This window comes from Schistocerca nitens, chromosome 11 (genome assembly GCF_023898315.1).
Source record: "Schistocerca nitens isolate TAMUIC-IGC-003100 chromosome 11, iqSchNite1.1, whole genome shotgun sequence".
NCBI classification, from domain to species: domain Eukaryota; kingdom Metazoa; phylum Arthropoda; class Insecta; order Orthoptera; family Acrididae; genus Schistocerca; species Schistocerca nitens.
This window is the reverse complement of record NC_064624.1, coordinates 37,215,755-37,233,462: the sequence shown is the minus strand read 5'-3', so window position 1 is coordinate 37,233,462 and position 17,708 is coordinate 37,215,755. Positions and strand designations below refer to the sequence as shown.

Here is a 17,708-nt window from a genome sequence, read left to right as displayed (position 1 = left end):
GTTTAGGCCATTTTGCATTCAGTCCTCAATTGGCACATGTAGTCTCACTCATTTTTTCAGTTCTTCCTTACTGGCAAGCCAATCACGAATGGCTCTTTCTGTTAGAGGAGGACCAAAATGCCACTCAGCTGCTCTGTTTCCATATTGGTCTGCATATGCTATTATCTTCAATTTATAGCCCACATCATATGAAACCCCTATTTTTTTCATTAATAAACTACTAAATAAAATACTCTTCTGTTATCAATAATACAAATCACTTTCAGTTCAAGTTCACTGGAACTGTAGACTGCTGTGATACATCATAGGCTTGACAGTGTTCAAGGTTTGTGATGGCGGGGCAGGAGGGGGACAGTGTTAACAAGCTTGTTAAGCTCTACAGCTCATGTTCCTTGCATCGGTGCACTGCTACTGCCAGTTGAATCGTGTTTCCAGATAGTTATAGGTTTCCCACAGCACTGAATATATGGCCTTCTTTAAGCCTGGCAGGAATTTTAAATCAAACACTGGACATTTTAAAATTAATTTTGAGTATAAGACACACCTGAATGATGTAGGAATTTTTTTTAAGAAAAAAGTGTGTCGTACTCCATGAAATATTGTATGCTTTTGTTCTGTATAAAATATAAAGTGAAATTGGTGATGTTTCGTTGTGAGTGACACACTTTAGGTCTCAGTGACCTGCCCTTCTTTCCTAACCTTCCTGTATCTGTTACTAACTCTTTCCAGATGAAGGAAATAATAATTCCGAAAGCTAGGGAAGTTCCTTGTACCTTTGTGTGCATGTATTGTCAGTATTAGCTATTTCAACTCCTGAAGTTAAGTGAAGACCAGCCATTTTGTCTGACAAATTTGTAGTTTTGAGCCAATCCAAAATGTGAACACGAGAGTAAAATGTAATTTTCTGAACCTTAGCTGTGTTTTTGCATCAAGGTTTATCTGTAGTATCTATTATCCTGTCTGAAGAGCAAAAATGTAAATAATTTCCCACATCTATTTTTTGAAAGTTACAAGTAGAGGTTACAATGATATGAAGAATCTTTGTCTTCACATTACATACCTGATGTACTGATCAGTATGACAATTCCTGTGTGCTGATCTGAACTGCGTAGACCATGTTACAAAATACATTTTGTTTGGCTACAGTGTTAGAGGCATTTTAAGTTTAAATTCATCATGTTTGCTGCCAGATATGGAACTAAAAATACTGATTAAGTTGTGATATCCAAAGAAGAATTTAATATCAAGGATTCTTACTACACAGAAGGTAGGTCAGGAAGAGTGTTTAAATTTTTTGTTAGTTAACTTTAACCTAAACAATTTAAAAAAGATTTGCTGTAAAGCAAAGAATTTATGGCGGAATTAATTTGTGGATGAAACAATAAAAGTTTCATTTACTGAATAATTTACATAGTAATACATCTGTATACGAAGGCTGGTGCATTGTTACACATTATTATTACTAGCTTTCTGTTAAAGATAATGGATAGTAAATGAGAGAGAGAGAGAGAGAGAGAGAGAGAGAGAGAGAGAGAGAGAGAAATTTTGCAAAACTGTAAGCAAATCAATTACAATTGGTTCAGTGTAGAGAAAAAGACAAGAAAATATCACAAGACTCCAGAAGAAAGGAAAGAGAACAACTTCGCAAATGTCTAGATTTAAAATAAAGGTAAAGAGGAAAAAGAGTTGTGAAGAGTATGTACAAGTAATGTAAATGCACAACCACTCATGTCACTGGAGTGTAAACATCAGAACCCTATTTACGTTCATACTAATCCCCATAAACTTTAGGAAAAGCCATGAAAAGATTGAAATAACTACATCCAGAGAGCCCAACATGGAAATATGCAGTAACAAACAAATTAATTGTTCCAGTGGAACAACTTCCATAATGTTTAAGCACACATTAACAACACAAACTGGATAACAAGGTTTCAGAAAAAAAGAAGCAAACAGTTGAATTTTTTTACAACAGAGATGACAATCTGTCAAGCACCTGACAGATTATTTAAAGATCAGAAGACAAAGATGCACAGAGTTTTGCAAAAAGTACTACATGGTATTTTCAGCTCAGGGAGCTTATAAGCAATTTTAGGCAAATACAGAAATATGACAAATAAAAAATACTTTCATTTATTACACATTTTGTTCGTTTTGAATACACCTCAATGTATGTATGAAGGTATCATGCCAACTCTTATTATCTGGTGAATGCACTGAAAAGAGCATTTTTTATGAGGTAAGGAGTTACTGGAACATGTAGCCTACCGATAATTCATGTGTACTGCGAACTCGTGTATAAAGTGTAAAAACTGTATTCCTAAACTTCACTCCACATTAAAGAATGAAGTTGACTGACAAACAAGTAAAATGGAAAAAATGGATTGATGTTGACAGGCAACAAAAATATGCAGAAGTTAATGGTAGCATCACTGACAGTGTCAGAAATGTATAAGGAAATTTTATATTTAATAGTTCACTGCTTCATAGAAAACTCACAATCTGCTGAATTGGGGATATGTGCAAAATGGATTTCTCTAATCTGGAGATCTACAGACTGACTTTGTAGATAGTGTGTCTATGATTAACGAAGGCCAAAGTCAAAGTGCTCATTCATAACATGAATAAGTACAGGCTTTGCAGGTTGTGCCTGTATGCTGCAGGAACATTTTATCATGCCATCATCACTAATGAGATCTAACACATGAAACAGTTTCTGTTACTGTGTTCTCATATAAATAATACCTGATGTAAATAAGAAGATCTCACATCTAAAAAAATTTGACAATTCGTTGAGATGGCTGTACTACTTCTACATTTGAAAAAAAAAGTACACATTATCCAGTTTGTGTTCTAGAGTATTTAAAGTGGAAATGGACTGTTATTCTTTGCTGCGTGACATGGTAAAGTCGTCATGGATGCTATTTGTGGTACAATGAGGAGAGGAGTGTGGAACCAGATGAAACACAGAAAATGGTATGCTGGCTGAGCTGCAGATTTTTATAAATGGCACAAACTCGGATTCAAGTAAAAACCATGTTTTATGGTACTGGAAGATGGTTTCTGGACAACTGAGTGAGTGTAACTCGCATTCAGGTCAAACGTTTTTGCTCATATTCAAAACTATTATTATTTTTTACCTTAAGGTATCATAATATTGTTGTCACATCAACCCTGAAGCTTGATAAAACCAAACATCTTCTCGTAACTAAGGATGCAACCCATCAAAGATGTGCCTGGTATTCAGAGGTGGAAAATGATTCTTGCGGGATCAAATGCTGCAGACGAAGACACAATAGCAACACATGCTGTCAAGAATGTGCATATTGATCTGATAAATCCTGGACTTTTGTCATTGTAGAAATTTTAAATGAGAGGTATAAAACAATTTCTATGGCATCTCTGAAAATACAGAACCTATGATAATGTTTTTGAAACCCATTCCAAAGGCTACAATTTTTTCACAAAATACAAAAGTGACAGCACTTTTTGTTAGAACTGAACAAATTTGAACATTAATAAATTAACCAATGATCATTTAAAAAGCAACAGATATTACTTATGTCTTTAGAATTGGGACCTATGACTGTGTTGTAAGATGAATCTTTTAAGAAGAAAACGTAATATAATGAAAAACTGAAAGACTCATGTGTTTAAATCATGATCTATATATAGTTTTAGTTTTTTTGAGTATCAAAAATTGCATTATGAATAATGCTATTTGTGCGAGCTACGTATAGAATCTATGGTGTCCCAAATGCAATTAGTTTTTGACTTTTATCTTCAACATTTCAAGTTTTAGATTAAATTATTGCATGCCTAATTTAACATATTCCTTATGTATTTGGATTTTAAAGGAAGGGTGCAATTCAAATAATTTCTGATTTAAACATAATTTTAAGAAATTCTTTCAGAAGCTATCTTTAATTCCACACGGCCAATTGTGTGAACCTATTATCAATCATTTACAAAAGGAACTGTTACTATAACAATGAATGAAACTCACTTTTCAAACATGTGATTGCCCAAGAGAAAACTTGGAATCGCTCTTTCCTCAGCTGAATTGTACTTTCGATTCAACTAACATTTAATGAGTAACTATACTGTTGTATTCCATTAAGAAATAATTGTAGCTCTATCCACTGCAACTACCAGGCCTACTGATCATACAACAAAATCAAATTATTTCAAACATCAATTGGTGGATATTTAGTAGTTCAGTCATTTCTACAATGAAGTAAACAAATTTAGTTGATAACCTACAAAATATTTCAATGCATCCTATGGGTTGTTCATTAAAATTATTTAAACCAATACTTCACAACAAGAGTAATTATCTTTTATGTTGGTTAACTGTCACAACACAGCTGACCCAAACACTACTCCTCAAATATTATGAGAATCAATAGTGGACAGATTACATTAACCTCTCAACAGAGCCACATCATTTTATGACAAGAAATTAAGAATGTTCTGACATTTACTCAGCCATAACCTTACTTGTAGATCAGAATTGTTTTGAGAAAATATTAAATTCTTTATAAACTTGACAACTAAAGACAATATGATTCATCATTGAAGACTTAGCACACATCCATTGAGTTAACTGTGTTGCAAAAGATATGTACAATACCAATCCGTGTTTGCGACATCTGTATTCAGACACTGGGCTTAACAGATCACGTTTTGTTTTGAACATTATACATACTGGTTAGACAGTGATGAAAGGAAACACAGTTTACCAATAAAATGAAAAAAGGTAAGGCATATGTACCCATTTCCAGCAATTATTTGGTTGGTATATGGTTCATGGCATATTTACCTAATTGTAATATATAACAGATACAAATAAGAGACTTAAATAATCAACAAATTGTTCTCCTTGACTGTTTACAGCAGTCCCCCAATGCTGGGATGACTTTTTCATTCTGTAACTGAACAAGTCACATAGAAGTGGAGAAAACTTATTGGCATCACATTAAAGCCTTAATCTCCCTTTACTCAGGGAAACTACAAGTGTTGTCATGTTAAATGAATTACACTTACAAGAACTGAATCTTAGCTTAGCAACAATAAACTGGGTCATAGTGATAAATGATACCTTGGGAGGAAAACTGAATACAGAATGGGGAAACAATACATATGATGTCCCACAGGACTGACCTACATAAATGTTGTGCTAAAGCCATTGGAGATGCCTTCAAAATCTGCAATGCTTGCCGATAATTAGTACACTGATAATGGCCAAACACATTCATACTAGAAACAGCCAGAAGAATAATGGAACATGCTTGCAACTGGTTTACAGGCAACAGCACAAAAATTTAACCTTTATACTTACAAAAACATACATCATGCAATTCCAAACAAATTCAAATGACTTCCAGATACAAGGAGATATCAATGACAGACACTGGATGAGGTTCCAAGAGTTAAGTTCTTAGGCATTCAGATCGATAACAAATTAAGGAGACACCAGCATGAGAATGAGATAACCAAAAAGCTCATCTCTCTCTGCCCTGTAATTAATATTTCCTCACGAATGGCAAAGAAAACATCAAGAACTTTTCCCCAACTCAGCCAACGAACTGTACTGTGGTAAGGTATATCCCCATACTCCGCTTCCATATCTTTCAGGAATCCTTTGAATTGGCGATGATTCATACCGTGATGACGCAAAAAATTCACACACTTCACGACATGTTTCATTACGCCACCTAGCTCTACTATTTCAGCACACAGTGCCTGTTGGTGAATAAAACAATGAAGAGTCAAAATGTCTTTCCCGAATTCGTCCCCGAGTTTATTTTGCAAACGAGAAGCAAAACATTGGTGACGCCCGATCATTTGTGGTGCACCTTCTGTCGCTACAGAATGCGGTGTAATCGAGTGGTACCACATCCAAGAGTTCTTCAGTTACTTCCAGCTCCATGTCGACACCACGCACAAAGACTGCAAGCTGAGCACAGTCCGATATGTCGGTGCTTTCGTCAGGCGCTAGTGAAAATGTAACAAAGCTCTCCACCTTTTTCATGAGCTGTGTCTCTAAATCTGCTGCCATGTCCAGAATTCGACGAGACATTGTTTGCTTCGACAGGCCAACCCCTTCAATTGCCAGTACCTCCCTTGGAAACAAACATTCTGCAACTGCTGCCATGCACTATTTTACGAGTGGTCCCACCAAAAACGGCTTGCCACTCATCCCAATGATGTGAGCGACCCTGTAGCTTGCTCGAATTGCAGATTCAGTTGTGTTTTGTCCACTCTCATTCACCTGAATATTATAAACGCATTACAGAACACGAACTATGTTGCATGTCTTGATACACTCCGTATTACGAAACCGTTTTTAAACTTACGTCTCCTGGTTTGTCGTTCTTAAGCCTGGCTACGAGTTCTCTGCGTGCAACGCCTTCTACCTGTGCGCTGCATGAAGACGTGTATAATGTCATTGTATATTGTAGCTCTTCCCAGAATTAAATACTTTATGACATACAAGACACTGCGGACGACCATCCCTCTCAATGAATAGAAAAGTATCATCCTCCAATAGAGGTAAAGGGCTCCCGCCCCTAGTCATAGCTGTCATTGAACATGGATTATTGCGTTAGTTGCAGCTGCATGCAGCCAGGGGGCAGTGAGTTCGCTTTCCCCCCTCCATGCGGGCTCCGAGCTGCCGCAGTGAGCCCTCCGGCTCCCTGGAGCTCGGTTGGAACAGCCTGCTCCAGAGTGTCTACATGCAGAAATGCTTCCCAGCACGCTTTCTCTCAGTCCTAGCCTATAGGATAATCTTATAGGACATGGCAGCAATGAACAAATTAGTATTTATCCTATACAAGCTTGTAGTAGGAATGTGATGTGAACACTTCGCATCTACATGTCACTATGGAACTCCCTATTGCCTTTCACATTAAATAACATTAATATTTTATTTATTTCTATTTGGCTTTCCCAGAAGACAATTCCAACAACAAGTGAAAACTCCAAAAGATGCCAATGAAATTGCCTGTAGGTGAGTAATGCTGAAGGGATCAACTTGACAATTTTACGAATTTGTCGACCCCATTTCAATTGAAACCCAAGCAGACACCAAGGAATTGGATGCAGTATGTTTCATTCAGTGTGTGACCAGTAGTGTCTACTTCTTCTAGTAGCAGGCCATTTCTGATTGCTTTTCCATCTTATAAAATGAGTCTTCAAGGGATGACTTGAACTGGTAGCTGCAACATTAATAAGGGTAAAGTGCTGTGCAATATGGGGCAGGAAGTTTGTTGGTAGCGATCAGGAGTTATTACTAAACGTAAGTAATGTGATGAACAGTTTGACGAGATTAGCACTGAACTGAATCTGAAGAGGAGCAAATTCTGTAACAAATTGAAGAAAGTTGACAATGTTAGAAAACACATAGATGGCCAAAAACAGAAGAGATGGGAAATTATCAGAAATATAATTTTTCATACAGATGGTATACCACTGCATTGGAAGCAGCATTGATCAGCTAAAGGGTCTGCAGACCTGACCATGAAATTTGCTTCATCTCACAGTATGGTATCTTTTTTATTGGTGGGTGTTTGTGAAAGGCTCCACCTATGTGTTCCAATAACACTGGATGAACTATGATGCTACATGGGAACAGCATTGAGTTTCCTAAACTGACATGCTTGCAAATGCATGGATCAAGTCTATTGTCTGGATGCTTAAATGTGTAGAAAAGGATTTTGATATTTGTGATCAGTAAATGACGAATCTGGTCCTAAACATAGCTGTGAAAAGTACCTTAATGATGTATGTGCACACACACAAAATGTGAGCAACATCAAAACCATATGGTTCCTTTGGAAATAAAGGCTTTGCAGGCATGTATAGAAATAAAAATGTGACCCCAATTCTGTACCTTTGTAATAAATAAAGTTATAGCCTGGTGAAATCTGATGATTTTAAACATCCTTGAGGAATTGCTTATACAGGTATAACTTCTTTCAGTGAAATATGATGATCTTAATTTGTCTTGATGGGTTGCACCTATTATTGAATGTTTCACAATGTTTTTCCGAAAATTAAATTTGCTTTCAACACTGTTCTGGCTAGAGATATGGTGTGAATGTTATTCATTTGTTCATTCTTGAATTTACACATTGCATTCCATAAATGAAGATGTGGATGGATGTGGGATGAGCCACACTGCAAATCTTAAGGCAGAAGCTCCCACAGGGATTTATCTCTGAAGTGTAGTGACGTCAAGCTGTTTGTGACTAGTGCTAATCTACTCACACGGCTAATTAAGGGAACTAGTAATAGATTATTTTGTATGTATGTATATGTACATTTACTACTATGAACAATATCGTTGTTGCTCCTACTACATTGGTCAGCTACTTATTTTACCTAGAATTTCCACATACATCTATACTCCGCTATCCACTTAATGGCACATCGCAAAGGGTACCCCACAACCCTGCTGGTGATTTCCGTTCCCATTCCACTCACAAATATGAGTGAAAAAGACTGTATATGTGCCTGTCAATCAGCCCTGACTTCTCAAATTTCACCTTCATAGTCCTTATGTGCTGTGTATGTTGGAAACAACAAAATCGTTCACCAGTCAGCTTCAAATGGCAGTTCTCTAAATTTCTCAATAGTGTTTCTAGAAAGAACATCACCTTCCCTCTGGGAATTCTCATTTGAGTTCTTGAGGGATCTCCATTACACTTGTGTGTTGTCTGAACCTACCAGTAACAGATGTAGCAGCCTGGCACTGAACTGCTTCTCCAACAAAGTATTAATTTGCTAGCTTGCTCTAGCTTCTCATGCAATTACCTAATAAAATTCCCAATTCCACAATTACTACAGAATCTTGCTGGCCATGTGCCAGTATCAAAATGGTCAGCCCTATTTTTCTGCATCATTATTAAGCTCTTGCATTTTATGCTCCCGAGACCACAAAGGTTGCATGTCCACTCTAGCTGACAGAGCTAACATATTTGCTGCACAATTGCATGTACTACTCAGGATCACTGTTATGGTCACACAGCCTGTTCGTAGATTCCTCAGGTGTCTTCCACTGTTTAATCTAAGTTACGTATTTTCAAAGTAACAAGTGGGGTACAACATCAGTGATTTCAGTGCCAACCACATGACATGGTATTCCAGACCACACAATCAGCAACACACTGTTCTTCACACTTGCTATGGGAGCAGCACTCCATGCAGTGGACACTATCCCTGAACCTCTGACCCTGGTGCCATGGAGACATCTTGTTTGACCTGTGATATCTTGGGCTGCATATGAAGGCCAGTATGGCCTTTTGTATTTTCATGGTAAGTGGTCACCAACTACAATCCAGCCACTTTGACATCTACAGCTATGCCCTAGGACACCCTACAGATCACTGTTTTAGCCAAACTCCTCATATGCACATCCCTGACTACTATGTGCAGCATTCTCATTTCTGTAAAACCCTTCTTGTGGAACAACACTACTACTGTTTCATTTACTGTCCTGTCTACTTGTGATGCCAATGCATCCCTTTCATTTGTTTAAAATGGCATAACATGAGTCCCTGTGACATTTAAGTCTTGGCCTGTTAGCTGTGAATCAGCTACACTCCTTTATATATTCTCTGAGCTGTCCCTAGCATGATAGTTTGGATCCTAGACCTGTATGCTTGTATAATCACCACACATTCCAGTGTCTGAAGAAGCTAACATTTCACTGCCTGAAAAAATCCTTTATAACTTCAGAAAGTTTGTTTATGAACAATCAGATCAAGAGTGAGCCAGTACCTAACCTTCGCAAATGCGTGTTGAATATTCCCCAATATTTGTCTAATTTCATTCTTGTGACATGTTTATCAATGCGAGCTTCTCCTTCCCTTAGCAAGGTCATAAAGCATATTTAAAAAAATAATCTTTCTTCTTCAGATCTGCCTGGACTCGAATGGTGAGGCCATACATGGCTTCAGCTATATACAATCATTCACTAAAAGCTATAAGAGTTTTTCTATTAATGAAAATTTTATAAGTAATACAACAGGTACCACAGAAGCTGTCACAATATGTACAGGTTGTGGCCAACATATTGGGGCTGATCTAGAACCCACAAATTTCATCTCTGTTTTTCAAATCCCAAAAAAATATTTAGGGCAAACTCAAGAATAACTATGATTCACACAAAAGATAAGAACAGCCAGTGTTCTTTTGAATTCTATGTATCAGAAGTTGTTGAAAGTAGGAATATTTCTCAAATCACCTACACTATTAGAACTTACACTTCATCTAAATGTGAATTTCGCGACCATCACAGACAACCATTATACAATGTAGTTGATAACAACAAGGGCTACTGAGAACAGCATTATACCAGCCACTAGTCCCCTTCCACTTCTATTTAAAACAGTCAGAATGTAAGAGGTGATATGAAAATCAAGTGCAGAAGTACAAGAATACTCTACAATTACAAACAGCAACAAATTCCAGAAAACTGACAATCAGTGACAATTCCACTGCAATGCATCTTTTACTCTACACACTTAACAAAAGACTTACTACTTGAATACATGCAATACATCAGAGATGTAAATACTTACAGTATTCTCAGTTATATTTAATTCAGGATCCTCCTTGATAAAATCAGTGGACAAAGATATTCCCAATGGATCTTCAACAGACTGAAAGAAGAACACAATCTGTGAATTATAACTGCTTGCTATCTTCTGTGTGTATATGACAGCTCTCAATATTCTTTTCTCATTAGTATCATCCAACTTTGCAGAGATTCTTATCAATTGGGAAGAGAGTGTGTCAGAATGCATCCAAATCAGTTCTATTGCCCCTGATTTTGCTATCAGCCATTGTGCAGTACTTATTTGGCATGCTTTCACTTTCTATTCCTGTCACAGAATCCACTGTGATTTCAGAGGCACTATGGCCTACTCTATCGGATGGTTGTACTCCCATATACAAATTTGATATATGTGTGTGGCAACATTTCAAAACTAAACTCAGATAATATAAAGATGCAAATATCTTCCAACAGTAAACCCATAAACAAGAGGAATTTTTGGTCATTAATCAAATGAATGTGGCATTCCACACATTATCATCAAAATTACCCAAATTTAATGTTATTTACATAGCTTCTTGCCATATCACCATGTATTTTCAGTGCCTGCTCTTTAGGGAACAATGCAAATTTATGTCATGTGTACTGGATGAAAATCATAAGAAATTCCACAGCAGGATTTCAGTAATGATGTAAATACTACAGTGAATAGTGACTGGGAACTCTAGAATATACATCCATCACATGTCATAGTTCCGAATATGTCACAGCACTGTGACACAGAGATGTAATAAGTTTAACAATTACTTCCAAGAGAAAGTCTTCCTTGCTCCGTTGACACCAAATATGTACTTAAGGCATTCATTACATAGAATCACAATCAAAAAATAATGCAACAGTAATGGTTCATAAAGATATGCTTGTTACAAGTGCTGTTAAAATACTATTGGTAATACCCTACAAATAACACATCTAACTAGAGTTTCTTACTACACTTCCTGCACAATACAGTGCTTGTGTGAAAACTTACATTATGCTCAGATCCAGCAGCACGGTGTTTCAGTTCGGGATCTTGCTTTACGCAAAAACTAGGGTCGCCAGCCTTTAATGGGTCTTCAAGAAACTGAAAAACCAAGAAAATGACGTATCAGGGCCTCTGTCTCTTGTTCCTACACGGCACTGTCATACAGTGGGAGAGAAGGGGCCGAGACAGGGTGGTGGTGGTGGTGGTGGGTCGGGGCGCTGGGGCAGGGCGACAGGGCGCGGGGGCAGGGCGACAGGGCGCGGGGGCAGGGCGACAGGGCGCGGGGGCAGGGCGACAGGGCGCGGGGGCAGGGCGACAGGGCGCGGGGGCAGGGCGACAGGGCGCGGGGGCAGGGCGACAGGGCGCGGGGGCAGGGCGACAGGGCGCGGGGGCAGGGCGACAGGGCGCGGGGGCAGGGCGACAGGGCGCGGGGGCAGGGCGACAGGGCGCGGGGGCAGGGCGACAGGGCGCGGGGGCAGGGCGACAGGGCGCGGGGGCAGGGCGACAGGGCGCGGGGGCAGGGGGACAGGGCGCGGGGGCAGGGGGACAGGGCGCGGGGGCAGGGGGACAGGGTGTGGGGGCAGGGGGACAGGGTGGGGGAGATAGAGGGTGGGGATAGAGGGTGGGGATAGAGAAGGGGGAGAAAAGGGGAGTTTCTTATCAATCTATTTACACCAAGAGACATGCGCATAACATATCCAGTCAGCAGTCAGCAAAATCTTACAAGACCATATCTTGGGCATTGGGCAATGGCAAAAGCAAAATTAGATTCGACATTCATCATAATGATGATGCTACAACATATTAGAAAGTAACTTTTTATTCCAACACTGGACCATGTTACAACTGGCATGAGAGAGCGTTTTTCTGAAGAAAATATTTATCATTTTAAATTCAACATCCTTTTTCCATCACAATTACTGGAATATGATGCTAATGATCTTGCGCACAAACTAAATCAGTGCTTAACCGAACTACTGTATTTTGAAGACGACTCACACTTTGTGATTAAAAAGAGACTAATGGGACAGTCTCTTCAATACAAGCAATGAGCATAAATGCCCTTAATGATTGTGTTTTTGTTATGCAAGCATTGTCTCTCTATCCTATATCTGACTATCCTACTTTGCACACGCTGTACAAAATATTTGTCTACCTGCATCTATTGCTGCAGTAGAAAGAAGTTTTTCAACACTGCGGAGTACAAAGACATGGCTGAGGTCAACAGTGAAGGAGGATCGACTTAATGGCTTAGCTCTGTTGGACACTCACCCTGAGATTGCTTGTAGTGCTGACAATGTAATTAACCAATTTGTCAGGAAGAGTAGGTGCATAGAATTCATCATTTAAAGTACAGAACCACAACTATAACTTTTTTATATCATGTATATGTGTATAATCAGTTTAAATAAAACTTTCTTACATTTTCCATACGACTTGATTAGCTTTTATTACAGTAAAAGTAACTCAAGATATCTTTAGTGAGCCCTCCTTGAGGTTTTTCTGTATCTGCCACTGTCTCATATGAGATATGGTGTAAGTTCTATTGGCCAGCTGTGAGCTGAGGCTCGTGTGCAACAACAAAATCTGTTGGTTGGGCTCAGAGGACACCCTAGGCTCACTTTTTGGCTGTTGACTGAAGAGGCAATGAACATTTGTAAGTGAGGCAAGAGAACATCTTTTAATTTGTAGAGTCAAGCTGTGGATGAACTACTATCACCCAATTTTGAGCAGAGTTTAAGACTCAGATCAGACCTTTCATTAGTTTTGTGACCTCCACTACATATTCTCTGGAAAATGGTAGGGTACCTATGTAGCAACAATGAGTAAGTTTCAGAGATGTAATCTCACATTTACAAAACTGTAATGCATAGATTTGTACAGTCTATTACAGAGTTGTCTTTTGTTTGTTTTGAATGGCCAGCAACTGCTTGTCTCAGAGGCTCAAACTGCAGTATGTGACACCAGCAGAGCACAGTAGGGGATGCATAATTACCTACTGAAAGGTAAGCATATTTTATTCAAACCAGTAGAAAATACAAGGTATCGGTAGTCAATCACTTAATGCTCCCAGTATGCACTGTTGCCCCTTTCAGATGCATTTATGAAGCTGCACAATGAGTGAGTGTTGACCATAATGGCACAGTGAGAGGAGGAATATCACACTGGCTGAATGTTTCTCCCCATTGTTGTGGGTTGATCCCAGCAAGCAAAATTATACCATATTGTGAAAATTGTTTTTACCAAGAAATGGTCACAAACAGGGAATGCTGATATTACACATTCACGTCCACAACGTTGGACAAATGATTGCAGTAAGGAAAACATGTTCAGATTGTTGGAACATGATGTGATGATACATCGACATATTCGAAAGAATGGACACCACATATGTAATTAAGGTGATGTCAGCCAATGATCCTTTCAGTGTAGGTGCACACCACACTACCTCTTACAGGAACCAGTGAGACACCATGTGTAAGGAGGATCATGAGCATGAGCACTGCATCAGTGGTGTGTAAGTTCAGAATTTGGGTCTGACAGGAAGCATGCTAGAGTAGACCATGCAGATGTGATGACCACTGTGTCCAGATGGCATAGTTGTCACTGCAACTGCCCAGTCCACATGAGACTTGGGTTCAATTCCTGGTCCAGCACAAATTTTCAACTCTCCCCATTGATGTAAATTAATGCCCACAGACAACTAATGTCTCTACTTCCTTTGTCCCTGAGTCATTGTGGCTGCAGGATCAAAATGCTGTCTGTCCCCTTGGACATGTCCAAAAGAACAGACAACACATGCACATTTGACATGTTGAGGTTAGATATGAATAAAAATTTATTTTGCAGTGATAGTGATTCCTTCCATTTATGTTTAACCAAAAATATGTAACTTTACGTCAGCCTAATTTTCATGACCTTTAGTCAACAATCCCTGCTCCTTGAATGTAGCATTATTGAGCAGCCAAATTCTGCCTGAAATAACACCCATAGCACTCAAAATCAATTAGCATGTATGATATTAGGTTACCGTTACTTGAAACAAAGGTGAAGCCCGTACATTATTTGACTGCTAACAATACCCTGATTTAATCAGGGTTGTTTCAGAATCAGGTTACATATGAAGGGCTTATTTCAATAGTGGTAAAAGTCCATTTTTGTTCATCTTGAGATACAAAGTCCTAAAGTTAAATGAGGCTGAAAAATCTGCAGTTGAGATACCACAAATGTATTCAAGCATATGGCTTTTTGCTAGACATGAACCTTTCTTTCTCTTTGTTTGGATCATTAATTTCAGAAGCATTATAGGCAGAAAAGTGGAGGTAATGGACTTGTACCACTATTGAAATAAGCCCTTCATATGTAGCTCTCCCTCTCCCTCTCATTTTATGATTACATTCCTTCCATGCTTTTGTAGTAAAGAGGTGCAATCCCATATTTTAGTAACTTTAAAGTGTATTCGTGGTCTGTTGCACAGATATTAATTATTTTGAATGAAAAGCTACACAGTGCAATAATGCATTAGCCTCCACTGGTGAAACATCAGAACAATAGCCAGCTACATATATAGCTTTCTCTGTGTGTTTTACTGTTAATTCTTGAATAGTAGTACTGGAATGGATATAATGTGTGCACACTGTGTGCAGATGGAGGAGCTGGCCTCAGTTCACCAACAGCTGAAGATGCGTTTTGCCATATTCAGCAGCATTCACGCTGCTGCCTATTGTAGTAGTGGGGGCCGAGAATCTGGCTCATCACATAGGATGCCTAAGGTGCCACCTATTTTTCCCACTGGCTCTGTTGTCAAGACACCTTGTGGTGTACCCAATGTGGCTCAGTTGTCCTCACCAAATGGTGGGGGATGGGTCGTAACAGTTAGCGCTGTTTGAGGCAGAGAGTGATGTGGAGGCTGCCTCACCCACTGACCCTGTGAGTGGACTGGCAGGTGTTCATTCATCAGGGTCCAGACAGGCCCAAGTGGAGAGAAGTTTTCTAGTTAATCAGGACCTCCAACGTCAAACGCATTATGGAGCTCCTTACGGAAATGGCATCCAGGAGTGGAAATGAATCCTATGTGTACTGAATATGTCTGCCATGGAGCCTCATCTGAGATGTGGAAAATGTCCTGCATGTGGCTACGAAACACACAGGGTGTGGCTGTCTACAAGTTGTGGCTGATGTTGGTGCCTATGATACCCATCGTTTGGGTTCTGAGGCCACCTTCACTTTATATTGAGAGGTAGCACAAATGGCGAAGAGCCCCTGTGTCACACATGAGTGCATGCAGCACACACAGTTTGTATCAGCATTCCCAGAATTGATTCAAGTCCTTTGGTTTGGCGTGAGTGGAGGGTCTCAACCAAAGGCTTCATCGCTTCTCTGACTGCCCAAACTGCAGACTGCTGGAAATGCATTATGAGGTGAAGAATTGTAGAAATACTTGATGGGTCAGTGGTGCACTACACAAAGCAAGTGTTTTTTTAGGCTAGGCAGTTGTTTGAGGTCCTCTGATGAATGCACGCTAGTCAGACTGCATACAAAGTAAAGACCATACTACCATCAACATGTTAACAGTAAATTCTTAATGTATTTGTAGTTCCTGAATGTAATGCCCTCCAAGAAAGTTGTCATGTTCAAAATACTCTTGGACCAAAGCTGGCCGAAACATTGAGCAGAAACCCTTGAAATATTTAGCAAGCCATGGAATGTACACTGAAGAGACAGATAACACACCTGTGGGATGGTAGCATCAGAAGAGTGGAGGGGAGACGAAGGGCAAGAATGAATATGGGTGAAATTTGTGCAATAAATGAAAGCGCATGCTATTGGTGGTAACCCCCAAACAGTAGTGAAAGTAGGATTCTCAGACTCAATAATAGTCTTATATTGCCAACATAGGTAAGTATACTTAAAATACTTTTTGCCACAAATAAGTAGGCAGTTATGCAAACATTCATTTTCATTCCATATGTTTTGTGGATTAGCTATGACTGCTGGACACAATAACAAGAGACGGTACTTGTATAGTTTACAATGTGGTAATGACAGGTACATCACACATATCCATTTGTACCATTCAGTTCTAATGTATCTTACTGTTTTCACGTAATTTAAGGCATAAAGTAATGACTAACTGCATAGCAGAAGTACTAAGTCATTGAAAGGCACATCAACTTTGCTAGCTTTCCCACAGATACTGCTTCAGAACTATGGTCTCATTTTACAGGCTGACTACATTGTGGCAGCACTGTGGAGAAGCAGACTAAACAGTTTCACATGACCAGTAATTATGGGATCCATTTCCATTCTTGCAGATGAATTGATTTTTTTTTTCAAGAGCCATCATACAGCATCACAAATACATTCAAGAAGATTTTTGCACCAACTAGGTATGTCTGTAGTTTTGCACGTATTTCCTGTGACTTTTCTTACAAACTGGAATGACCTTTGCCTGTTTCTATACATGTGCAAACCACTGTTCTACAAATGAACAATTCAGATGGCAGAAAGGTGTCAGTTCAGCACCGTTTTTTGTGTAACTGAATCTGCTAACTACACTTTATGGTCATGTGACCTCTGGTGTGTTCATCATCTACTTTTGGAGTGCATTCCATATGGAATTATAAGGATTATAGCTCTGGACTTTACTGCTAAATGCTTCTGCCTTTTTCTAGTACTTGGTGGCTCAATGGGTAATTGTGACACTACAAATCCAAAGGTCCTTGATCATTGAACAGCAGGTACTTTGTAACTAGTTGGGTAAATCAGTTCAGATGTAGAAAGAGGGTAACAGCACATGGTAGTCAGTAGGACTGTGTGTAGTAGAGAACTCCGGTGTTTAAAACCTCCAGGCTGATGACAGCTTTACCTCTAGTTTATATTTATGTTTACCTTTCTGTCATGTATTCTCTTCATGACACAAGCAGATGACTGATCCTTGGCTCTGTCACATATGCCAGTTAACAACTTATTAGCCTTACAAACGGGCTTTCCAAACTTATTAAGCTTGAGAATGCATTTCACATGGAATCTGCAGCTTGATTATCTTCTTCCTGGCTGCTGTGCATGTACGTTTGCATTAAAACTGTGCAAGCCACCAAACGGTGCATTGTGGATGGCATC

General features: G+C 39.1%; 1 protein-coding gene across 2 annotated transcripts in view; it reads right to left on the bottom strand.

The window, feature by feature from the left end:
- Positions 1 to 17,708, bottom strand: part of LOC126213261 (zinc finger protein 492-like) — a 103,144-nt gene that overhangs the window by 65,802 nt on the left and 19,634 nt on the right. For both annotated transcript variants that reach the window (XM_049940917.1, XM_049940918.1), the window contains exons 4-5: positions 11,592 to 11,684; positions 10,587 to 10,667 (exon numbers count right to left, since the gene is read on the bottom strand). In XM_049940917.1, coding sequence (XP_049796874.1) covers positions 10,587 to 10,667; positions 11,592 to 11,684 — 174 coding nt within the window. The remainder of the gene's footprint in view (positions 1 to 10,586; positions 10,668 to 11,591; positions 11,685 to 17,708) is intronic.